Genomic DNA, 25,152 nt, shown 5'->3' with positions numbered 1-25,152 from the left:
GATAAGTACAGCTCGATTTCAAGAAAGAGGTGGACCGTCAAATCCAGCTCGGCAGGACAGCGTCAGGAAACTTCACGACATCTTTACGTTCAGAAATCTTCAGTGTCTTTGAACAGCGCGTATTGCCAGTGATGACCATTGATGACATAAGAAGGCTCAAAGTCACTCAACAGGCGATGAAGCGAGTTATGCTTGGAATTTCTCTGCGTGATCTAATCAGAAATGACGAGTCAACGAAACCAAAGTCACTGATATAGCTCAGCGAATCGTGAAGCTGAAGTGGCAATAGGCAAGTCACAGTTCGAAGAGCCGATGGGAGCCCAAGGTGTTGGAATGACCACCCCGCACCTGAATGCTGGCGGCTCGACACCGTAGTGTTTGAATGTCCATGCAAGAGGCCTATGACAGTGTACGTCCATCGACAGTTAAATGATACAGCTAAAACATTGTGTATGTGATTAATGGCGAGGTAAAAAACTTTTATGAACATGATGGTGGGGAGGTTTCCTTTCAAGCTATCGTCAAGATTTCGGTCCGATAGCAAATAAGTCCACTGAAAATTGTCCGACAAGGCATTTAAATGTTTCATTATCTATTCTGCAAAAATCGGCTTTAAAGCATGAGAAACAAATGCAGTGTAATATACAGAATTTAATAATTTAAGCAATATCTGCTTTAGAAGTATTATTGGGAACTATTTTCTTAATATCGAAGCGATTTTGCTAGAATGAAAATTCCTAAGACGCTCTTGTAAGACCTATCAATCAGTATATGAATACATTTTGAATTAACATAACTGGTATTACGTAAACCTGAAGGTGAATGCATTCTTTCGTATCTATGTCACTCAATGAAACGATTCAATACAAGGCAATTGAAGTTTATGCAAATATTTTAAGGAGTTTCAAAAAAGACTGGATCAACGAAGCAGGCCACTAAAATAGTTATCATTATCATCATCATCATCATCATCATCATCATCATCATCATCATCATCAACATCATGACTAACAACCCATAATCGGCTTACTGTTGAGCATGAGTCTTCTCTCAGAATGAGAGGGGGGCCTTAGTCCACCACGCTGGCCCAATGCTGATTAGTGGACTTCTCACACGAAAATAAATAAAAAAAATATCAAGTATGCAGGTTTCATCAAGATATTTTTCCTTCACCGTTCGAGACACTTAGTAAATATAATTTCTTAAAATGCACATAACTGAAAAGTTAGAGGTGCATGGCTCGAACCGGAGCCGAAGCTAGCCCTTCCTAATTGAAGGCAGAGTTCATATCCACTGGGCTATCACAGCTCAAAATATTATAATCATCATCATTATCAACCCATATTCGGCTCACTGCTGAGCTCGAGTCTTTTAGTCACAATTAGAGGGGTTAGGCTAATAGTCCACCACGCTGGCCCAATGCGTGGCCAACGTGAACGTCAAAACGTGGGTTCGAATCCGATCCGGGGCATGCATCTCCAACTTTTCAGTAGTGTGCATTTTAAGAAATTGAATATCACGTCCCAAACGGTGAAGGAAAAACATCGTGAGGAAACCTGCATACCCGAGAATTTTCTCAATTCTCTGCGTGTGTGAAGTCTGCAAAAATATTATACATAGAGCTAATTATAATTTTATTCGTCTTGAAAAAATATATATTAGTGCGATTTTGTTTATTCGATTCATTAAAGGAAAATCGAATCGAGTGCGATCAACCGTTGATATTATGAAACATCCGGACAAATTATCTTTGAGTTACTTGACGACTTCTTTGGCGTAGTTGAGAGTGTCTTGCTTTGTTTTCGCGAGGTTCTGGGGTTCGATTCCCAGCTCGGGTACTATATGGGTTTTGTTTCATTATCATTTCCTTTCTCTTATCCCACTTAAATGAGATGTCAATCTTCTCCATTCGTCTCTATTACTCGTCAACTTATCATCCACTTCCTTTACACACATGTCCTCTTTTACAAACTCCAACTATCTCTGCTTTGGCCTTCCTCTCCTTTTGTTTCCTTCCACTTGCAAATTCAACATTTTCTAGTAATATGACTTTCATCCCTCTGCAATACATGCCTATACCAAGTTGCTATATGAATTTTGTTTATTTACTTGATTGTTTAGGGTCTTAAACCGTGGCTAGTACAGTAGTACTAGTATACGGTCGAATTGAGAAACCTCCTCCTTTTTTTGAAGTCGGTTAAAAAGCACCGCAAAAAGTTATTAGAATTTAGCTACTCCACTGAGCTCACACATGTACAATTTTGCGTTTACTTACATTATATATTTATAAAGTACATACTAGCGGACCCGGTCGAGCTTCGCTTTGACTTATGTGCACTTCCCTATCCCTACTCTACACTACTCCTCCCCTACCATACACCTACCCTACCCCTACCCTTCCCCACCCCTAACCTATATCGAGTCCGCTTTGAACCTGAGACGTATGGCTGCGCAATTTCGATGTTTTGCAATATCAGAGCGATTTAGACGTTTTGCGAATACTATTCTTTCACATTTGGCCAGGTTCAAATCAGTTCACTTTAAAAACTTAACAAAAATTATTAAAACGATAATAAAGGTCTGTTTACAGTTAAGGTTTATATTATTATGTAGGTAAGTATTTTATTTATTACGGTCTCTGGTCTGATGCATCGTAGGTATTTGCGAAGGGTCAACGTTCTTTGCTTTTCCTTAAAATTCTGTGAATCAGAATTACGTTGTATTCGTAATACGACATCCTTAATTACAAATGTGGGTATAAGATAAGGGTTCCATTGTAACAAGTGGCCCTTTTGCCATTAGGAAATCTTTGCCCAACTGTGAAACCTTATTTTGACCTTATCACGTTCGCTGCGGTACCAGAACGAGGTCAATTGACCTCGTATGTCTAGCGCGTTCAAAAGTTACGAGGTCGATAGACCTCGTACCATACATAAAGTTTTAGTATGAGTTCAAAGAACCTCGTACCGCACCAGAGGAAAATACAGAAAAATCAGTGCCGCAGCGAAAGTGTTAATAAGAGAATAACGCAGGTAGATAGTTGAGCAATAAGAATAATTGCTTGATCTTGTCAAGCAAAAATAAAAGAACTTTAAAAAAAAATTTTGTGAGTGAATAAAAAAAAATTAAAATCATAATATTATTTATTTATTTGTCACTTGACTTACTTAATTTTCAAGTCATAAGATACTACACTAAATCGATATGAAATTAAAATGTCACGCCGTTAAAACACAGCATTGGCACACCCTCACAAAAGGCGTTTAAATACATAATTTAGTACAACAAATAACATTAAAATGTAATAATGTTTAATAACATATCGTGAAATATGTAGGTGTTAAATAATAATGAGCGTTGACCACTATTTCGTGGTAAATACCAGTAGACCGTAATCACGGCGTAATCGTGACCAAATATGGCCATGCCGTTATGCTGTTGGAAAATCAATTGCACATTAAATCTTTGAATATTAATAGTGAAACAGATAATTTAAGTTTTAACGATTACTATAATATCATAAGTGCGTTATTAATTTTGTTTTCAAAACATATATTATTAACTAGCGGACGCCTGCGGCTTCGTCCGCGTGAAAGTCGATGTAAACTACTTTCAACTACCCCTACCCTACCCTAACCCAATCTACCCCTACACTACCTCTACCCTACCCATTAAGGCTGCACACGCGACGGAAGCTTGAAATGGAGTAACTGCTCCCGTTTTCCCAACATTTCCCAACAGACAGATGAAAAGACAAAAATTTAACTGATTGCATTTTTGGCATCAGTATCGATCACTAATCACCCCATGTTAGTTATTTTGGAAATATATTTCATGTACAGAATTGACCTCTCTACAGATTTATTGTAAGTATAGATAATAATATCATGGAGGTACTAAAAGCGTACGATAGCCAGACATATCTCATTTAAGGAAGGCCTATCAACCTATGCTCCTACCAGTGGCGTGCACAAGGCTTATAACTAGGTCAGGCATTATGCGTACAAATTGAACAAAGTGGAAATTTCCTTCTCCAACACAGGTTCGTACTGAGTCCTCAGAGTAGGCAGTGCATTATTACATCCATGAAGTGCAACTATTGGCGACTTAGTAAATAATAAATTATTTTTTCTGACGATATTCAAAGTTGCTAAAAGAGGAAACCGTGATATAGATTGTCTACTTAGGAACGTCTGTTGGGCTTTTGATGTATTGGTGAGGTGTACAGACACGGACAGTAGACAGTTATTGACAGTTGGTGTGTAAAAAACCATTCTTATTTTTTTATCTTTGTCTGCACACTTAATGTTGACTGATGATGCAGTCTAAGATGAAAGCGGGCACAAGTTTATTCTACTGGTGCCTCGAACGGTTTCTACGCGGCATCGTAACGGAACGCTAAATCGCTTGGTAACCAATCAACCAACCACCTACCAACCCTCTATATAATAATACCAATATAAGTATGTACACTATTGCGCTTAGTCTTTTATCTTATCATAACAAAACCAAATTCTTCTGCTTACCGGAATAGATTGATTAAAAAACCGGCTCTTACTTTTCTTGAAATGTTTTCTCTATGGGGGTCATTTTTTCTTCTTAATTTTCACTTTTACTCCGTAATGACGCGGAGTTTCTTATCAGATGGTGCAGACGGTGATAATCATGACACAGACACTTTTAACAACCGAAGCTGTCTTACATATTGTAATTAATTAAAAGTATGAGTTATGTTTTAAGGTTCTTCCTTGAATGCGATTATATCTACACTAGGACTAAGATGAATCTAAGTCCAATCCTATGGAGAGCCTTAGTCCAAACTACATAACTGACTTACTTAAGGTTCTGCCTTGTATGCGATTATATCTACACTAGGACTAGGATGAGTCTTGAGTCCTCTCCTATGGAGAGCCTTAGTCCAAGCTACTTAACTGACTTACGTAAGGTTCTTCCTTGTATGTGATTATATCTACACTAGGACTAGGATAAGTCCACTCTTATGGAGAGCCTTAGTCCAAACTACATAACTGACTTACTTAAGATTCTTTCTTGTATGCGATTATATCTACACTAGGACTAGGATGTGTCTAAGTCCACTCCTATGGAGAGCCTTAATGCAAACTACATAACTGACTTATTTAAGGATCTTTCTTGTATGCGATTATATCTACACTAGGATTAGGATGAGTCTAAGTCCACTCCTATGGAGAGCCTTAGTCCAAACTACATAACTGACTAACTAATGATAGCCTTATTAAAATGTAGGCTCTCATTTTAGAGTATTTATGCTCCGACGAACTGTCTTTATTACGTTATGTGTTACACTTTGATAAATAAGACGAGGTTACCGTTCGCTGCAGACAAAAGTAGGTACCCAATATAGCGGATATAAGAGACAAACGTATCGAGATTCGAGTTTGATATCAAATGAAAGGCTTCATTATGTAGGTGTAGAAAATATAATAAAAACGTAACATTTTTGTCCGTCATTATTTAGCTATACATCAATAGACTATTACTAATAGTCCGTAAATATTTAAATACTATCTGCACGGCTATTCTCTAACAATGTTTTGTATAACTCGCAGGTGCGAGTTTCGAATTTACCACTATCTTTCTCATTCTAAAGTATCGTGTTAAACAGAGAGAGATAGAGGTGAATTCGAAACTGGCACCTGCGAGTTATCAAAATATCGTTACAGAATAGCCTAGCTGGTTTTTATTTACTATGTTATATTAAGGTTTTAATTGAAAATGTTTAGTTTCGATTATCCTGACCGTGTAACATAATTGTAATTTAAAATTATTCGGTTAATTTATTAGATTGGTTTTTGTTGTAACGTATTAAAACAGTTAAACGCAATTTCAATAAACGCAGCGCTGTAAATAAAAGGTAATACTGAGATTAAAGAAAAAGTGGTAACAAAACGATTAGTTTAAATGTTTTTTTTTTATGTAAACCTTGGTCGGTTTAGAAGTTTCTCCGTAATTACGTGATTTATTAAGATAAAAATAAAACGAAAACAGGTTAGCGTAACCGTAAACCGAATGGTAGGCGTGTTTGCACTTTGCCAACAGCCTGATCGGCCGGAGGCTTGGTAATATCGTTTGACATTGATTGCGTAAAGCAAACATTTGATACGGCCTTGTAATTGCTGGATATTTGGCTGTGAGATAGCTATGTATTTAATTAATTTCTCTATCAAGTCTCTATCGATAAATTATTCGATGTTTGTTTTGATTGCTTTTTTTTATTAATACGCGGCACAGTGTTTCGAAACCTTAATGTTGTTTATATTTACGGTTATATTTAGAACACCAGTCAGATTTGATTAACCGTTTTTGCTTTAGAATGTGTCTACGAGTAAATGAATCGTGTTACGAACATCTAGTCTTATTTTCAGATATAGGATATTCATAGTTATCTAAAATCCTATACCTCTAAATCTAGTGCTAGACTCGCACTTTTCCTTAAAATAAGGGTTATAATAGGAATACGGTGATAATATATAGACCATAGCTCTCTGGGGATAGTGTATCTCCTCAACAGTGAAAGAATTTTTCAATTCGGTTTAGTTTTTTCAGAGCCTTTTCAATGCAAACAAATTAAATATTTCCTCATTAGAATATTAGTAAAGATAATCTTAGGTAGTGCCTAAGATTATCTGTAAAAATATATCTTAAAAATCAAGAACAAATTTGCACTCTCTGTTAATGAAACAAAAACCTGACGTATCTTTTGATAATAACAAACCTACGTCCTTAAGCCTCAATTACTTACAATACAGGTGAAAGTGTTTATTTACACTGCAAGTGAACATCAAAACACTCAGAAGACATTTTGACATTTCAAAATCCAACTACATAAAGGCAGTCGTGATGAGAGAGGAAGCATTGAAATTGATAGCAATTATAAATTGATATTCGCAAACGCAAATTACGTAATCCATCTAATGCAATTGATGCAAATGACTCTCTTTCTATTAGGTTACGGAGTTGGAACTTGTCAGGGAGTTTTGATTAAAGTTACTTGACAGTTGCAAAATCAGCCTCTGGTGCAGTACTCGTAAAGCCCTGAATTCACTTGTTATATTACACCAGTGATGATTCTCATGTGTTGTAAGAAACTCTAAATCTATTAAGATTTAGGGATTTCAGGCTTTGTTGATTGGAAACATAAAATACGAGACATAAGTAGGTCTTATTTGTACTTTCTTATAATATGTTGTATTGGTTAGGTTATTAACTATCCGAGTCCTCAAGCTACGGAACAAAATATTTATTCATGACCACATGCCAATGTAATTTGGGTTTACGAAAAAACTTTAGACGTTCAGCAATATTTGCTTAACAATACGTAGGCGTAGGAATAAGTACTGTATTTTTTTTTTATTTGGTTCGTAGCAGTATAGTCAATGGTCATTTATACATGGTTTCTTCCTGAGTCCACGGAGCATGTAGCAAACATTGGTGTAAGCTAACGTTTGATAGGAGTTCGTAAACACAAAAGTTTGCAGATCTAACTGCTAATGGATACGCGGCTTAAATTCAGAGTTTATTAATTAGTAATGAGATTAGTTCTAAGAGTACCTCAAGGCGTACTGCAAATGAATTTGTTACGTAATTGTTATAGACGATTACTTACAAGGTGAAAGGTGTTCGGATAGGTCGATAAAATTTTACTGCTTTCTTATAACTCAATTAATGTCATAATTTTTTTTTAACTTGATTTTGAATTTATGTAGTGGTCGATGATTGACTTTCAATAACGTGATGATAACTTGTTTAGATATTACTCTGAGCAAATTATTGTTAATGTTGAAACTGTTAAATGCATTTTTTATTTTGTACAATTACCAACAACAGTGGGAAATATACCTACTATGGTAAAATTAAGATTAAAATACTTGTTTTTTTTAAATTATATAGGGTTTCTCGTAGTTAATGGATAAAACGCAAATGGTAAATACCACCATCTATATATCTAAAACTAATTTGAATATTTTTTAAAAAGTCCACGTGACGGTGACCAAGTTAGGTAATTTTTTTTCGGATTTTTAAAATTTATAAATATTGTTTTATTTGTTTTGTAGAAGAAGCTTTGAGTGCAATAATTATTTTTCTTTCATTTAGATGACCCGATTAAAAAAAATGTATTGAACTGATTTTGCGGTGTACCGTCATTTTAAAACATGTAGGTACACTTATCGGGGTTTGTAAATTGGTATAAAACTTGTATCTATTTTTGTAGTTACGAAGTTGGTGGTAAAAATGTATGGGCGGTGCTGAATTTTCAATACAAGATTTTTTTTTCCAATAGGGGTATTTTCAAAAATATTCAAATTAGTTTTACATAATTAAGTGGTGTACCTATCTACCATTTGCGTTTTATCCATTAATTACGGGATATAAGCTTCATTAATTATTTTTCAAGCAAAGCAAAGGCTCTCCTTAAATGTTTCTCCAAAATATTTGGACTTTGTCTGTTGTTCTGAATATAATATGGTTTTATTATTCTAAAAACTTTCAAAATTTCTTCAACATTGTTCTTTTTCATAACTACAGAAGCGCCAAATATTTGTTATGACAAAAGAAGTAAAAAAATGTATATATAAATAAATGTACCTAAATGCCTCTGTACCACTTGTATTGTCTGCACACAATTTACATGTTATGAATTTGCATATTAGGAAGTGGGACAGTTTTAATAGGCTCTGTTAGCATGTCTGACCGAGGTCAACATTTTGTATTATGGTTGGCAGGAATTATATTTGTCTTTCGTGTCGTGTCGTGTCGTGACGCATCAGAACAGAATCGGTATCATACATTTTGTATGGCAACGTGTTACACTTATGTGTTGTGACATGTCGTGATGGCTTCTGATGTGTCGCATACAAACACAGTTCGGAGAACAAAGGGCCTAGTGGCAGTTTGATACTGTTACTGTCACGTAACGTAAACGCGAATTTCTAAAGAACAGCGCCATCTAGTGTCACTGCTGCACAACTGTTTCAATTCCATATAAATTTATGTTTACGGCAACGTGATAGTAACAGCAAGAAAATATTGAAAACTCCCACTAGGCACACAGATTCTGCTGAGAAGAGCCGACAAGACACTCAGTTGCTCTTTTAAACAAAAACACTCAAAGTCTTGTCTACAAAAACAACAAAAGATAAGGTAACCACACGCAGTAAACCGACTAGGATTCTCTAATCTCTTTTCTACTCTACTAATCTGACTAAGATCCATATAGCTTACTTTCAAATAAACTCGATTGCCTGACAGCCCTAGATTATTTAAACGGCATCGCATGCTTTAATCCTTAAACGGCTAACACCGGTTATTCGCGTTCTATTGCTTTTATAACTGAGCATACATTTGACCTAATTGCCGAATTGTGGTCGCTTTCGTTATGTGGAACTTCCTACTTCCTAATTTTGGATCCAAACGTTCTATTTAGCTATATTTGTCACAGTACGTTTTTATAAGGGTGCTTTTCCACCAGAGGTGTGCTATGTAGCTGTGCGAGGAAGATGCGGCGCCACAAACTAAAAACGCGGGCATACTGTAGGTACTCTGCTCTGCATATAGCTACCTACTTGCAACGGCCATAGCAGGCATTCATAACAAAACATATGTTAGTTGAATCCGTTTCCACCAATGCTAAGCTATGTGCACCAATGAATATGATTGGTGGATATTAAACGCATCCATAGCAACGTAGCGTAGCACATCTCTGGTGGAAAAGCACCCTAAACAATCTATTAGTGGGTATATCTAATATTAACGACGCCCATCAATTTGTCTGGGCATGACATATAAATCGCTCTCTTTATTATTCTTAATCATTCGGGAAAATCTGAAAATAGTTCCTTAGTGCTAACCGATTGTGCCAAAACTGTGAAAAGTAAAACTGATTATTTCAGATAGACACATCCTTTTTGGGATTTTCTATTTCTATTCCAAAATCGGATAGATAAATATTCAAAATACAGACACTAGATTTGTATTCTCACATTAAAATATAGTTTTATAACTAACTGAGAAATATAACTAGCAATCAAATTATTTGAATAATCACGAACAGCTAGATTACTTGAGTTTTATACTCGTAAATGTTAAAATTAAAGTCATATATTACGTGTACATTACATATTATGATTGTATTAATAACGAGTGTCATGTTGTTCTGCAGAGTAAGACCATGCTAATGGTTTCACAGTCCATAAACACGATAAGTATTCTAAGAGATGACGCACTCTGCTTGACAGGTTTAAATGAGAATTTGTTTTTTCTCGTATTCAAGAGAAAAGGTGAACATGGGCATTTTAGTTGTCATTTTCAAAATTTAGGTTCATAATCATTAGTATGCACTAAGTAAGTAGGTATGTAGGGTCACCTCTAACCAGACATATAGGCTGCTGTGTACAAAAAAATATCCTAGCGGGGTTATAAAATAAGTACCTACTTACCTACAAACGGACGAATTGAAATGAAACGAGTTTTCCCGCGATAACCGATTACTGAAACGTCCAACGTATATCATGGATTAGATGTCTACCTATATGTTAATCTAGGGTAAAATCTATCTCCATTCCAAATTTCAGCCAAATCAGTTCAGTAGGTTCTGTTAACCGTTGAGGAGTTCCCTCATCTGTGTTTCTGTCCTATTATCAGATCGACTCTAGACCTTCATTACATTGTAGTGCTTTATGATAAAATTAACAAACGCTCTGTCCTACGATTTTTGAAAGTTTCCCTCGTTTACTCCAGGATCCCATCATCAGATCCTTACATTATGACAATGGGACCACCTTAGGATTATTTTTGTAACCTTTCTCACCTGGTACCTGTCCAAGTGTCACAGAGCAAGTCTCCACAAACACGCAGATTATTACGAATAAGATGTGTCATGTCGCTCTGGGATCTTACTCTATCATGTTTAAAAGACATGACTAATACGCTTTATTTTTTTTAATAATTACTATGATTTACTACTTGTAAACAAAAAGTATTTTTATTGGACAGGATTACAAGAAGCCCCTAGAAGAAAGCAGCCCGGCGATACTGAACGCGAGCAAGATCCAGACACTGTTCCACCGCCTGCCCGACATCCTGCAGTGCCACCTGCACTTCCGCACCGCGCTCGCGGATTGCGCGCGCACGTGGGACCGCGACGAAAAAATTGGTACGCATAAGTCTGTCCTTGTTTACTATTATCGTATCTTCCTTGAATAAACATAAGAGAATGCGAGCGCTTCAAATGCTATATAATTCAGAACCCCATACACCAATCACGCACTTCACTCCCAGAGCCTGAAGCGATCGCACCTCTACATAACAGGAATTACGTGTTTTATTTACGCGTGTACTCCATGTGGTTCGGACTTTATAAATCCTCCAGGATTTAACGGCGAAAATTCTTCATAGAATGAGATAAGTCGGAATATCGCTGGCTTTTAACCCAATTTTGATGCAACATTTTATAAAAGCAAGGTGATGTTCGAGAGTCCTATACGTTCATTAATTCATCAGAGATCCTACGAGTATGGTAAGATTATAAATCAATGAAGATTTTAGCTAAATAAATTGATAATTAAATTACAGTAGGATCATTGATAGCCCAATTTATATGACCTATTTAAGAAATTAAATATCACGTGTCTTAAACGGTGAAGGAAAAACATCATGACAAAACCTGCTTACCTGAGAATTTTCTTAATTTTCTACCTGTGTGAAGGCTGCCAGTCCGCATTAGGCCAGCGTGGTGGACTATTCGCCTAGTCCCTCTCATTCTGAAAAGAGACTCGTGCACAACAGTGAGCCGAAAATGGGTTGCTCATGATGATAAGAAGTACATTCTTTTGTTTCCAGGCGAGGTCTTCCTAAGCGCATTCTCCAAAGCGGTGGTGCTCGACGTATACTCGGACTTCATAAACAACTTCTCGGTTGCTATGGAGCTGGCCAAGATGGAGTCGAAACGGAAGTCGGCGCTGGCGGACTTCTTCAAAGTGAAACAAATAAGCGCTCACGACAGGCTCTCCTTCTTTGGTCTCATGGTGAAGCCGGTGCAGCGGTTTCCTCAGTTCATTATGTTTTTACAGGTGAGATGTTTTCTTTACTAGCCTACCGCGAACACTTAATGTAGTTATGTAAATAATAATCTATATAAATCCTTTTAGCTCTTGACTACAGTCTCACCTGTTAATAAGTGATGGTGCAATCTAAGATGGAAGCGGGCTAACTTGCTAGCAGGAGGATGAAAATCCACACCATTTTCGGTCGGAACGTTAAATCGCTTGGCGGTACTGTTTATTTAGTAATGAGGACACCTTTTTTAAACAAACTACCAATTTTATATCATTTGTTGCAGGATCTCTTAAAACACACGCCTCCTGGCCATTCAGATCGCGTTGCGTTACAAAGAGCATTGACAAGACTGGAGGCATTAGCTGACGCTCTCAATGAGAGGAAACGTGATGCGGAAAGAACTCAGGTATGGTTCACAAACTAAGTAATATAAAAATAACTGCGAAAACTAATGGTAGTTGAAGGTATGCAGCATATTTTTGGCAATGCTGTTTACTTTTTTTTTCTGATTGTGTAAGTGCCGTAGGCTCCTTATGGGACCTCAGCGTCACCGGGGGTTTTGGACGAGCGCAGAAGCATCGCCTGATGGGGCCCGAAGGTAGAAGCAGAATAGATGGGTGGAACGACTCTCTAAGGGCGTCTCCTCTGAAACTCGAACCTCGGCTTAGAGGGCCGTTCGGGCCCAAATATTGTAAAGGATTTGACTTACAAATCGCTGAGTTCTGAATTGCCATGTTGTCGATAGCCTTTGTAGTACTAAATGCAAACTGCTTTCCTCTTCTTGCACGCACTGCAAATATTTGGAATGTACTTTTGCATTGTCCGTTTCTCCTACTACTATCTATTCTGAGCAAGCGCGTATCACTAAGTTGCATCATCGCTCACGCCTAGTTCGGACTACTTTAGTTTACTTTATGGGCACCATTAGAGCACGACTCCCTAGGTACTGCAGTGCGTCGAGCATGCTTGCCGAGGCGAGGGTACCCGACTTACGTGATACTAATCAGAGGGTGGTTAAACCAGCTCCAAGTATTATGTATTTGTTGTAGGCGTTCCGAGCAGCTCTGCGGCGACTGACGCGCGGCGGGGTGGCGGGCGCGGGCGGCGGCGGCGGCGCTGCAAGGTTCGGCGCCGCGAGACTCTTGGCCTCGCGGGCTGACAAGCGGCATCTGTTGAGACAGGACAATCTCGTGCAGCTGGTAGGGCTCTAACATTATCTCTGGTTATCTCCTGTCTAAGTAGTAATAGTTGACCATACAAGCAGATCTAGAGAATCTATTTAATGTTAAGTCAAAAACAACCGTCTACAAGAGCGTCACGAAATATATCATAAAGACATCATCATAATATCAGCCGATGGACGTCCACTGCAAAACATAGGCCTTTTGTAGGCACTTCCAAACATCACGATACTGAGCCACCTGCATCCAGCGAATACCTGCGACTCGCTTGATGTCGTCAGTCCATCTGGTGGGGGGTCGACCAACACTGCGCTTTCTAGTCGCCATTCTAACACTTTGGGACCGCAACGTCCATCGGCTTTTCGAACTATGTGCCCCGCCCATTGCTACTTCAGCTTCGCAACTCGTTGAGCTATGTCGGTGACTTTGGTTCTTCTGCGGATCTCCTCATTTCTGATTCGATCACGCAGACAAAGACATACTGTCGACCAATCATGAACAATGCCCATATATTTCTTTCATCCTCTGGCAATTAAAAAAAGAATAATGTTTTTGATTCTTTCATTACTGGTCGTCAATGCCTTTCTCTCCACGATGTCGTTGACGCATCTGAGCCTTCAGGACATGTAACAGAAAATTGTTGTCCACCAGGTTATTACGCTGTTTCTCAGTAATTTATTAAATAAAATATTGTGCCAATCGAATCTCCGATTTTCAACTCTTGCAGGAATTCAACCAATCAGGAACGCTGACGAAATGCAAACCGCGTCGGTTGTTGCTTTTGAACGACCTCGTCGTGTGCGTGTCGGTCGGCACGGGCGGCGACGACACCGAGCGGCTGGGGCTCAAGTGGGCGTACCCCGTGCAGGACGTCGAAGTGCTGGACACTGGGACTTCGCCCACCCTGAGCAGAGTGCTGGCCCAAGGTAACCTAATAACTGTGTCCACAGTCACTACAATAGTTCCCAATATTCATGACAAGGGACCTCGTAATATTTAGCTTCTTAGGTTAAATCTGGGGCACAATAATTCCCAATAATCATGACAAGGGACTTTGTAATATTTGTAATGGCTTCTTAGGTTAATCTGGGATACAATAGTTCCCAATAATCATGACAAGGGACTTAATAATATTTTTAGTGCTTCTTTGGTTATTCTGGGGCATAGTGAAAACGACTAAATGAAATATATTCAAAAACTAATTTAGGCGACTACAGAAAACAAAAAAGTGTACTACACTGATAAACTAAGGCGATAGCCATACATGTTATAAAAAATATTTTACGAGTATCAGCAATCGTCATTTACCAACGAAAAGCTTTTCTCCTTCTAGTAAGATTTGTACACCTCTTTCAATAACATCTTTAAGCTTAACTAAAGACAATAATGTAAGTATTTGCAACACAACAGATATAAACCAATCCAGGATTAAATAATTCAGTCAAGTTACAGTTTAGATTATTTCTTTAAATTCCGTGTCTTCTTACTAATCAAAACAAGTAGATTTGCGTGTACTAAACACTATATTTAGTGGCTTAACATCACTTAACAGTACGGTTATGTCGAACGTTAATATCCAAGAAATTCCCCCGGCATTTGCGGGTTTCCGTATAGTGTTTTCTTTCACGAGGCTACTGGTATAAATATTTATTTTCAAGTTGTTACATCCTTCACATTGAGGTGCAAACCACCTAATTAGTGTTAATATTTATCCCAGTATTCCTTCCGGGATATTAAGTTGTCCCGCGCGATGTTATCCTTCACCGGAATGCTATGTTTGAATATAAATTTGCGCGCGTGTCGTAAATTCAGGAGTTTATCCCTTTGATGAAGCTACATAAATTACGAAGTCATTAAACGGCAGCCAGTGGAATTCTCCACTGTATATTACTTGTCGAACGTACCTACTGCTAATTTTGGTTAGTGAAATCATAAGCTAAATAAAAACAAACGTGTGTGTTCGGTGCGTCTCTTTCATCATCCTTTTTATGAATTCAAGGATTCTGTTTATGGGGCATAGATTTTATTCAGATGAATTTAGTTAAATTTTACATTTCTAATGAGTTTGCGTTTGCGTTCTGCGCTTAAACCTTTCTCTCTAATCACTATTTAAAGATTAAAACCGCATTGAAATCCGTACAGCGCACAGACGGCGGGAAACAACTTTTTTATACTATTTTATGAAGATATTAGGCTCTCTTTCGTCTTTTTTTTCCGGTTTAAAATATTAGAAATTCGTCTCGAGCGAATATGTATTTCAGTCATTTAGAAGTGTATCTCGTCTGCCTCCCGTATCGGTGATAGTTTAGACAAATAGTCAACTTCAACCTTTCAAAAGTGTAAACTAAGCCTACTTAATATAAATGAATTTGAATGTCTCGAACATGTCAGGGCGCTGCTCCATAACCGTTTCGCCCTACCTCGTGGACTGATTACAAGTTCGGAAATTTTTTAATATATTTCTAATGATGTTGATCATTAGAAATCTATATCTAATTCTATATATAATTCTTAGAACTCATTTCATTTCGGTTATATTTCCGAATTACAATTTCAGAACTATGTCATAGATTTCCAAAGACTAACTTTATTCAAAGACTAGCGGACGCCCGCGACTTCGTCCGCGTGAAAGTCGTTGTAAACTTTCAACTACCCCTATCCTACCTCTACCCTTCCCCTACCCTACCCTATCCCAACCCTACCCCTACCCTACCCCTGCCCTACCCCTACCCTACTCATTAAGGCTGCACTTATTTATTTATTCCTCCCACCGCGAGTCGCGTCGAGCGCGGCAACCATTACACAAAAATAATCCTTAAAGTCCTTAAAGCATGAATTAGTATTCACGCGCGATGGCTTAGCGTATTTCATGTATAACTTTGGTGTTTCTTTACCGATTTTTATGATTCTTTTTTTATTGAATAGGTAATAATGTTAACTTTCTTATTAGGGATAGGGAGTGATGAGTGTTATAAACATAAGAGTAAACAAATATAATTAGAAAGCTACGAACTGCTAAGCTATCGGGAGTTACACGTGTTATTGTAAGTCAACCATAAAAGATAGACTTATATATGCTGTTGTGTTTTTATAGATAATTTTAAGGAAAACATTTCCGTCATACATGATTTCTATGTAGCTTTAACCATTAAGGCTGTACACGCGACGGAAGCTTAAAAAATTGAGTAACTTCTCCCGTTTTCTCAACATTTCTCTTCACTCCTCTGCTCCTATTGATCGTAGCGTAATGAAAAGTATACTATAACCTGCCCAGGAGTATGTTGAATAATTGTACCAAGTTTCGTTAAAATCCGTCCAGTAGTTTTTGTTTCTATAAAGAACATACAGACAGACAGACAAAAATTTTACTAATTGCATTTTTGGCATCAGTATCGATCACTAATCACCCCCTGATAGTTATTTTGGAAATATATTTCATGTACAGAATTGACCTCTCTACAGATTTATTATAAGTATAGATGAATGGTATGAACAGCAGATTTCTTGAGACTTATTTAATTTATGTATCTCCAGGTATGAACTGCAGATTTCTTGGAACTTATTTAATTTATGTATCTCCAGGTATGAACCGCAGTGGGAGCCTCCGTTCGAGCACGAGCAGTCACGGCAGCACTACAACCGGCGACTCCCTCTGCAACGAGATGTCCGCTCTGATGCACGACTACGAGACTGTATCCCGGATGGCCGACCTGGCCGCCTCACTGAAAGCCCCCTGTCCTGAACTGTCGCCCGAAATGTTTCGCGCGTTGTTGCAGAATATACAACAAAGTATACAGGTATATAGATGAAGTTATAAGCAGTTTTTAAGCTTTAATTGACTCAATTTAATACACACAGTTCTTAAAAAATGAAATACTTTATACTTCTACAAACCATTATGTAACTCCTTTTCATAAAAATCAAGGGTGAAAACTAGTTCTCTGGTGTCAGTAGATGCACCCTAGACAATATGTGGTGTTTCTTGGACCTACGTTTACTTTTAAAACTCTTTTCTGATTCGTCTCACGATTAGACAAGGAGTCTTCTGGAAATTCACCATTTTGTACCTGTACAGAGTATAAGAATATCAACTATCAACAATGACCCAAAATGAAATTTAACTACGTAATATATTATTATCTTTATGCTCTAATAGGATTTTGCCAAATTTGGGAAGGTAGGCAGAACAACACGAGCAGAGAAGGGGAGTGTTGATCGATCGTCAAGGAATTCCTTAACCCTACATCCTGTAGTCACAAGTCCTGGACTTTACTTGGTGTTTTTCTCTCTACCACGCGATGGACCCGGCACCTGCACACTGAATCCATGGAATGCTAAGATATTCGTCTCAACTCCCTCATTTTGAGAGGAGTCTCGTGCTCGACAGTAAGCCAAATATGGGTTGTTAACGAATAAATTACATGCTTTAAGATTGGGTTTTGTTGGTTTATTACTTTCGCATATCGCACATGAATATATTCGCACTGTCCATAAATAGTGTCTATGAAGCGGAAGCTGTGACGACGCACTTATAGACTTGTAAATCGATGAACATCAATAGACTGAGGTTATATTTACAGAAAAAAGATGACGAAATGGCGTGGGTGGACTCCTGCTGTCTGCAACTCACGATCCGCGGTCGAGAGGACGCGGTGACGTTCCGGGCCACGGAGCCGGGCGCGCGCCGCGCGTGGGCCACGGAACTGCGGCTGGCGCAACTGGCGCAGGCGAGGGCGAACTGCCCCGCGTGGAGGCTGCCCGCCTCGCTGCCGTCCCCGCACGCGCTGCCGCACAAGATGCCGCTGTTTGTGGCCGCCACGCCTGTGTACTCGTCCAGTCATTTGACAGAGGTTAGTGAGTGACAAGCAACGCAGTGAAGCCGGTGAAACCCATTAAAAAAAACAAACGCCACGCGTCTCCTTGACGTCCGCATATACAAACTCTTTTCGTAATTTGTATTCCAAAATTTTACTTGACTTAACAACAATTACGTAAATTAATATAATAATCAATAATTAACAATATTTCAAAACTGTACTTGACTTAACAACAATTACGTAAATTAATATAATATAATCAATAAATACTCCATCTTATTTCTTTACTTTTTGTAGACAGATTTTAAAATATTCAAAAACACAAGACGCCATTTTTCTTGAATAACATTGCTAGTTACTGATGCGACGCTTCGTGTCATACTGACCCGAGAATGTATTAGTTTTTGAATTTTATATTTGGAGCGGCTACGTGTGCTCAATCTGTTTAATCTGTGGTTCGTGTAATGTGTATGGATGCAGTAATAGATAATTATGTAATTTTTAGCAGCCATGGTCTTCAGATACAATATTATTGGAATTAGTTTTTGCAAAAACAATTTCAACGCTTTCAGAAAATCTTATTTCTAACTTATCTTCAATTGTGTATTTTTTTTTACGGCTATCTAAGTCGATCTTAACTCAATTAGTCTTAAGAAATCACGGAGGGATTTTCAGCTAATGCCCGCCTTGGTCAAGGAACGGCTATTTTATTTCAAAAAACACGAAACAGCTTTTTATGCGGTAACCAATCTAGCTCAACCATTGTAGTTGGCAATTGTCGCACGACGGGCGGGTTTTTACACCCTCTGATACGGCAGAACGTTTAATGTAAAATGCCCGTGTATAATGCGCCGTTTCGCTTGTTCGCTTGGCACCTTAATGAGACCTCTGCGGCGTCACCGAGTAACCGCGACACGCGATTTTGCTACTCGCTCGCCAGCGTAGTGGCCACAGCCACGCACATCAATGTGCGCAAGAATTATGCTTAATTTTTCTTCTTAAAAACCTCTTCGCGAGTTCTTAGGTGGTACATTTCTTTATTGGATTTGAAATGTCACAGTAAACTTATTTGTCAGGTTCGATGTGGGTGCTTCTACACGTCCTCGGGCAGTCCGCGCGGTGCAACGATGCGGCGCGCGCGCTCGCTGCTGTGGGTGTGCGCGGGCGGCAACGGCAGCAGCCACGTGGCCGTGCTCACGCACCGCGCCGCCAAGCTGAAGACCCTCGTCACACTCGACCTGCCCGACACTAAGGTGAGCGTTTGCGCTGTGGGCGTGTGTGCTTTTACACTTGTTCGGGTAGTCTACGCATTGCGACGTGACTAAATGGCGCACGAACGCTCGCTGATGACTGACAGTACCTCTAGAAAGATAGGTTGAAATGTGAAAATGTGACGGGTAACTCGAGCAACGTGCGTTCAATGGTCACATGAAATTTTGCCCCGTTTGTTGGCTGTTACACACTACCTTCTTTTACTGCTACGCAAGAATACACATCAGAATGTCAAGTTGATGTATAAAACCATATCAACTTTTTAATTAACTAAAACTATTTCCAGGTAACGTCAATGGAGTACGCAAAGGGGCTCCGACAAGTGAACACGCTATGCGGCGACACCGTGTGGATCGGCACCGAGGACAAGACCATCATCATCTTCTCCGGCGTCGAACCAGAAAAGCAAGAGAAGTTGACGGAAGTGACCACCGTGGCTGCCGTCACGCAGATCAAGTACCACTGCGACTCCATGTTCGTGGGCCTCGCCAATGGTAGGGTGTCTGTTTACAGGCGGAATCACGACGACTCGTGGGCGCTGCACGAGCCGCTCGCCATAGAACTCGGGGACCAGCCCGTACACTGCGTGCTACCCGTCGACGGCATCGTGTACGCGTCGTGCGCCAAGCGAGTGTTCGCCATCAACGCGTTGACTGCCGAAATCATGCGAATCCTGGAACTGAAAGGCGAAGCCGATCGTTCGGTGAAATACCTCGCGCATTCGGGTGTGGGACTGTGGGCTGCGTTTTCAGACTCCACTTACGTCAGTCTCTACCACGCGGAGACGTTCGAACATCTACAGAATATAGACATCGCTGCTGATGTGGCGAAAACTATCGGCGCTAGAGAGGGCAGCAAGCCGGCGTACGTGTCCGCGTTACTGGCTGGACAAGGACTCCTGTGGGTTGGGACCACTGCAGGTGTCAGCGTCACGGTTCCGCTGCCGAAGTTAGAAGGATTGCCGCTCGTAGGGGGTCACATAGCCGTGTCGTACCACGCGCATGCGGGGCCGGTCACGTTCCTCCTCTCGCTGACTTCGGAGAACCGCGAAATGGACGTCAACATGGTCCGACGCAACCTATCGAATGCGAGAGCTCTCGCCGAAACCGTTCAAGAGCTGAAAGAGGAGGAATCGAAGGAGGAGAACGATAAGCACAAGCTGGAGAGGCGGATATCGGAGGAGATGAGCCCGTACCGACCGCAGCGCGTGCAGTCCGCTGTCATACGCAGAAAAAAGCCCGGTGACGTGCGGTTGAGTAAGACTCTACCGAAGTGCGCGAATTTGAACGCGTGCGACGTTTACGGGCTGTTCGGCGATCTGATGTTCGTGAAGGACTGCGTGGGTGAGGCCGACGTCAGCGGCTCCGGCGGCGAAACGCTCAGGCGGAGCGATCCCGAGCTGGCGGCGATACCTTTCCGCGTCAGCACTCTGGACAGGCGATTGAGGATGAGGGCGGGGCGGCCGCGGAGCTTAGATCTGTCGAGCTGGTCGGTAGACTCGCGGGCGTCTAGTCTGTGCACGTCGTCCGGCAGCGAGGAGTCCATGGCTCTCCGCGGCGTGTCCCGAACTAGTTCAGGCGCTTCGGGTGCCGCGAATTTAGCTCCGATGGCGGCTTCCACGCCGGATTCCTCCTCCGGTAAATCGAGTGCTTCCGAGCGGTCGATATCGAGGAGCGATTCCGCGACGGCCGCTCCGGAGTTACGTCCGAAAAACAAAAGCGCCGCCCGTAGTCTCCGCGGTGCTGATTATATAGTGGGCGACAGTGCGGCGCGGCGGTCGGTGGTGACCGTCGTGGGTGGGCGGGGCTATGTGGACTGGCGGCAGACGGCGGACGCGGCCGAGCGACCCACCCCCGCCGCGGACCCCAACCCCAAAGACGCCCATCTCATACTGTGGGAGATGCGAATGTAAATTTCTATACAAAAGCCATACTCGAGGAGTACTGTTTACCAACAAACAAATTAAAAATGAGGGTATAAATCGCTAGTCATTACACACCTACTAATAATTATAATGAAATTGTTCTTAAACTAATGAAAATAAATATGATTAATAAGCTTAAAACAATGCGATATAGTTACTATATTTTGAATAATATTTTACACAAAACAACGATACATCATTTAAAATAAAAAAGTTATGAAATGACATGCGTTTCTACCCTCATTTTTAGATTGTTTGTTGGTAAACAGTAATCCTCGAATATGACTTTAGTATAGTATTACGTCTTGAGAACACCATCGAAGCATTTATATTAGGTTGTCCTGAATACTGGATATCAAAAAATTTACTAAACGTAAATCGATTAGATGTCTACGTCATACAGAGATCGGTTGAATATTGATGTAGTCTTACGTATTTTTGTAATTTGTAAATAGCCAGAGCACCTGTAGATTTTTGTAAATTCAACGTAAAATAATTATGTTAGTATGTAGTTTTGCTAACATATCTGTTACTAAACCATTTAAAAGCGTCTATTCCTGAACTGAAAATAGCCGCTTGATATAAAAAAAACAAAGTTTAATATAAATGAATGAATACACAGAGTGTAAATAATGTGATAAGCTTTAAATTATTTTTGGATGTTAGGGCCTAATTGATTGCAACCCATATTTACAATGGTTTGTAGTGCGTAATTATAACAGGTGCATTATTATTGTGATCATTTTAAATGAATATGCAATTTCGAAAAGGGTGCATGTCGAAAAATTTAAATATCCAGAATTAAAAAAAAAACAATTATTTTACAAACCAATGTATAATTTCTAAAAGTAAATATTGTGTTACATTGTAGTGTTAATTAGCTTCCGAAAATTACTAAAATTGTTTATTTTAAAATTAATCTAAATATTTTATATTTGTGAGATGTATGTATAGAATATCTGACAAGTGTCCTTTTAGAAATTGCATTTTCAAATATATTCACGTGTTATTAGTTCTGAATGTTATACATTATTGTATTTGTTTGCTAATTATACATTTGTTGGCTTAATAGTATTATAGAGAAGACATTTTTACACACAGTTTAAAAAGAAAATTACATATTGTGTACTTAAATATTACATTCATCAAAATTGAAATTTCATGAAATGTCTCTAAAAGCCTTCGCAATGATTTGGTAAAGTTATAATGTCCCTGAAAATATATAAACATCATCAATAAATTTATATATATTTCCATACAAGCACTATCCTTAAATTATTACTGGTTGTATACATCACAATTTTTTTCTTATATGTAAAATTGATTCAACTTATACCATTTGTATAGGTTTTGTACTTTAAACAAAATTACAATGTTCGTTAAATTAAAATGTAAAAAAAATATTATACTTTGGCAATGTATTTTTTATTTTTAATAATAAACCGCCATATTAACATAGAATAATAATTTTGTCACTATTTTCGTATATAATTATTATTATTAATTAATAATTAAACAATGTAATTTTTTGTAAAAAAAAAATATTACTTTAATATTTCGCTAATTGTAATACTTTTAAATGTCGACTGGTTAATTATTCTTTAACCTTTTAATTGTAGATATATAAATATATAAATGGAACATCTCTTACGAATTCACTATCCAAAAGCATATGAAGGCATTTGTAGGTAGTAATTGCAACTACATATTTCACGAAACAAATGATTTGTTTAAATATATATATATATAAATATTATTTTTGTTATTTTCCGCGATATCTCGACGAATCTATGATGTTTTACTTATTACCCAGATTTGAAAAAAAAAATTCTTCAACCCCATTATCACTATGACTATAGAGGATCCTCATACTATATCATACAATATTTTTATGGCAATATTATTAAGCGGACCCCTCTCGGTTTTAACCGTGCGCTTCCCGTTACCATAGGCAAAAATATAGCCTATGTAACTCGCTGATAATGTAGCTCTCCATTTGTGAAAATTTAACTGAGTGGAGGTGAGAGCCTATTCAGTACAAACAAAGAAACCTTCTATACAATTATTTTTATATAAATGTATAATTAAACAAAATTAAATAAAACATTGCAAATTTTGACGTTTTGGCTAATAAAAGTAGAAACTAAAATCACTCTCCAAATTATGTAATTTCTGTAAATGGTGTAATTTCTCAAAATTATAGTGCAAATATTGTAATAACTGAGTTTAATACTTATAGTATAGGTAGTAATGTATTCACAAACAAAAAATAATTTAAACAAATTATGAAAACGCATGTTTTTTTTTATTTGTATAAATGGTTTTTTAAATATGGCGGGCGATTTCAGTCTACTTTCATTAGCCAAACTCTAGTATTTATTCAATAATTTTAATTATGAAACAGTGGCCTTGTTTGTTTAATATGAATAAATAATATTAAGCAGAGTTATGTCTGGATGTTTAATGTTAATTAATCGAAGTGGCGGCGTTTATTGAATTTCCAGTGTTTTCGGCATTCGTTTAAGCTTTATTGTTAGACATAATTGTCGCTTTAAGAATTAGACTGATTTAGCTTAAGCGTTTAAACGTATGTTATTAGTTAAATTTAAAATGTAAGGCGAATGTACGACATTTCGAACGACAAGCTCTTGAATTTTGCGATAAAGATTTAAGAATCTAACCAAAATATATTGTATGTGTTTTTTTTTTAATACGAATACATGTTAATGTGGAATTTCTTGATGTTAATTAAGGCGAGCTGCATTCACTCGTTTTCCATATTCATTTTCCTAACTTCGATTTGGAATTCCGCAGACTTTTTTAGTACAGTTTTTCTACATTCGGAATGTAAATAATATATTACGGCAAAGGCCTGCATTGGTTACGTACGCGCGGAATTTCTTCCGTTCGGAAAAAAACGTAATGATTTCATGCATTCGGTTTTCCGAACACGGAAAACGGATTCGGAAAACGAGTGTATGCGGCCGGCCTTAAAGTTTCCCAAAAGAAAAAGTTGTTCTGTCACAAAGTGCTGTTTTGTTCAAAATGGTTGGTTGAAATGTTTTTTTTTTTTTACTTAGACGTCACCTAAGTTTACGATGGTTTTTTATAACAGTTTCGTTTTAAGAGAGCGATTTTTTTGCTATTCTGGTGCTATGGTGAAGTCTTCTTGAAATTGACTTGAGAGATTTGTAAAACTCTATACTATATATACAGGTTGCTCGGGAGGATATCCCTATGGTATATTCTTTAACAAAAAATTATTTAAAATGTTCAAGGAACATATGAATATTATCAAGAGTATTTCTTTTGTAAATAGATCTTAAAATGTCCCTAATACGGATCCTTGTAATAATGACATATTTATATTTTTAAATGCAACATTGTCGCTTTGTTACCTACAGACTTGTGTTACATGGATAGTCGGTATTATTTGAATTACTTTGTGTGAAAACATATTTTTTTATTAGTTAATAAAATATTAGTGGTCTCGTTAATACTTTGAAGTTATGGGAAATACTCCCGAGCACCCTGTATAATCTACCGAACTTTTCATATTTTTAGAATGTCATCCAGCATTAAATCGATCTACCCTCCCTTCATTCAGCTTTCTAATTATACGAATGTTTTCTTCCACAAAACCATGGTTGCTACAAATACACGCATGGCTATTTTTAATTCAATTTTCATCGATATTACTAATTAGAATTACTTATATTTAACGTATTGTGAGGAGATCACTCTGGAGCCCTGAATACCGGTTACTTGGATGCACAAATGTCCTGCAGCGGGAGAGTTTATTTTTTTTTTATAAATTTTACTTTTATTGAAACTGAATGGGGGTCGTTATCAACCCATATTTGGC

The 25,152-nt window shown here is 38.3% G+C and overlaps 1 protein-coding gene across 3 annotated transcripts in view; it reads left to right on the top strand.

The window, feature by feature from the left end:
- Positions 1 to 22,093, top strand: part of LOC112044435 (rho guanine nucleotide exchange factor 10) — a 68,918-nt gene extending 46,825 nt beyond the window's left edge. For all 3 annotated transcript variants that reach the window (XM_052885494.1, XM_024080278.2, XM_024080277.2), the window contains 9 exons: positions 11,032 to 11,191; positions 11,878 to 12,107; positions 12,377 to 12,499; positions 13,143 to 13,292; positions 14,002 to 14,200; positions 16,857 to 17,071; positions 17,855 to 18,124; positions 19,168 to 19,344; positions 19,650 to 22,093. In XM_052885494.1, the coding sequence (XP_052741454.1) occupies positions 11,032 to 11,191; positions 11,878 to 12,107; positions 12,377 to 12,499; positions 13,143 to 13,292; positions 14,002 to 14,200; positions 16,857 to 17,071; positions 17,855 to 18,124; positions 19,168 to 19,344; positions 19,650 to 21,275 (3,150 nt within the window). In that variant the 3' untranslated portion in view covers positions 21,276 to 22,093. The remainder of the gene's footprint in view (positions 1 to 11,031; positions 11,192 to 11,877; positions 12,108 to 12,376; positions 12,500 to 13,142; positions 13,293 to 14,001; positions 14,201 to 16,856; positions 17,072 to 17,854; positions 18,125 to 19,167; positions 19,345 to 19,649) is intronic.
- The last annotated feature ends 3,059 nt before the right edge of the window (positions 22,094 to 25,152 follow it).

This window comes from Bicyclus anynana, chromosome 14, assembly GCF_947172395.1.
Source record: "Bicyclus anynana chromosome 14, ilBicAnyn1.1, whole genome shotgun sequence".
NCBI lineage: Eukaryota > Metazoa > Arthropoda > Insecta > Lepidoptera > Nymphalidae > Bicyclus > Bicyclus anynana.
The sequence above is the reverse complement of the archived record's forward strand: the minus strand, read 5'-3'. Positions and strand labels throughout refer to the sequence as shown.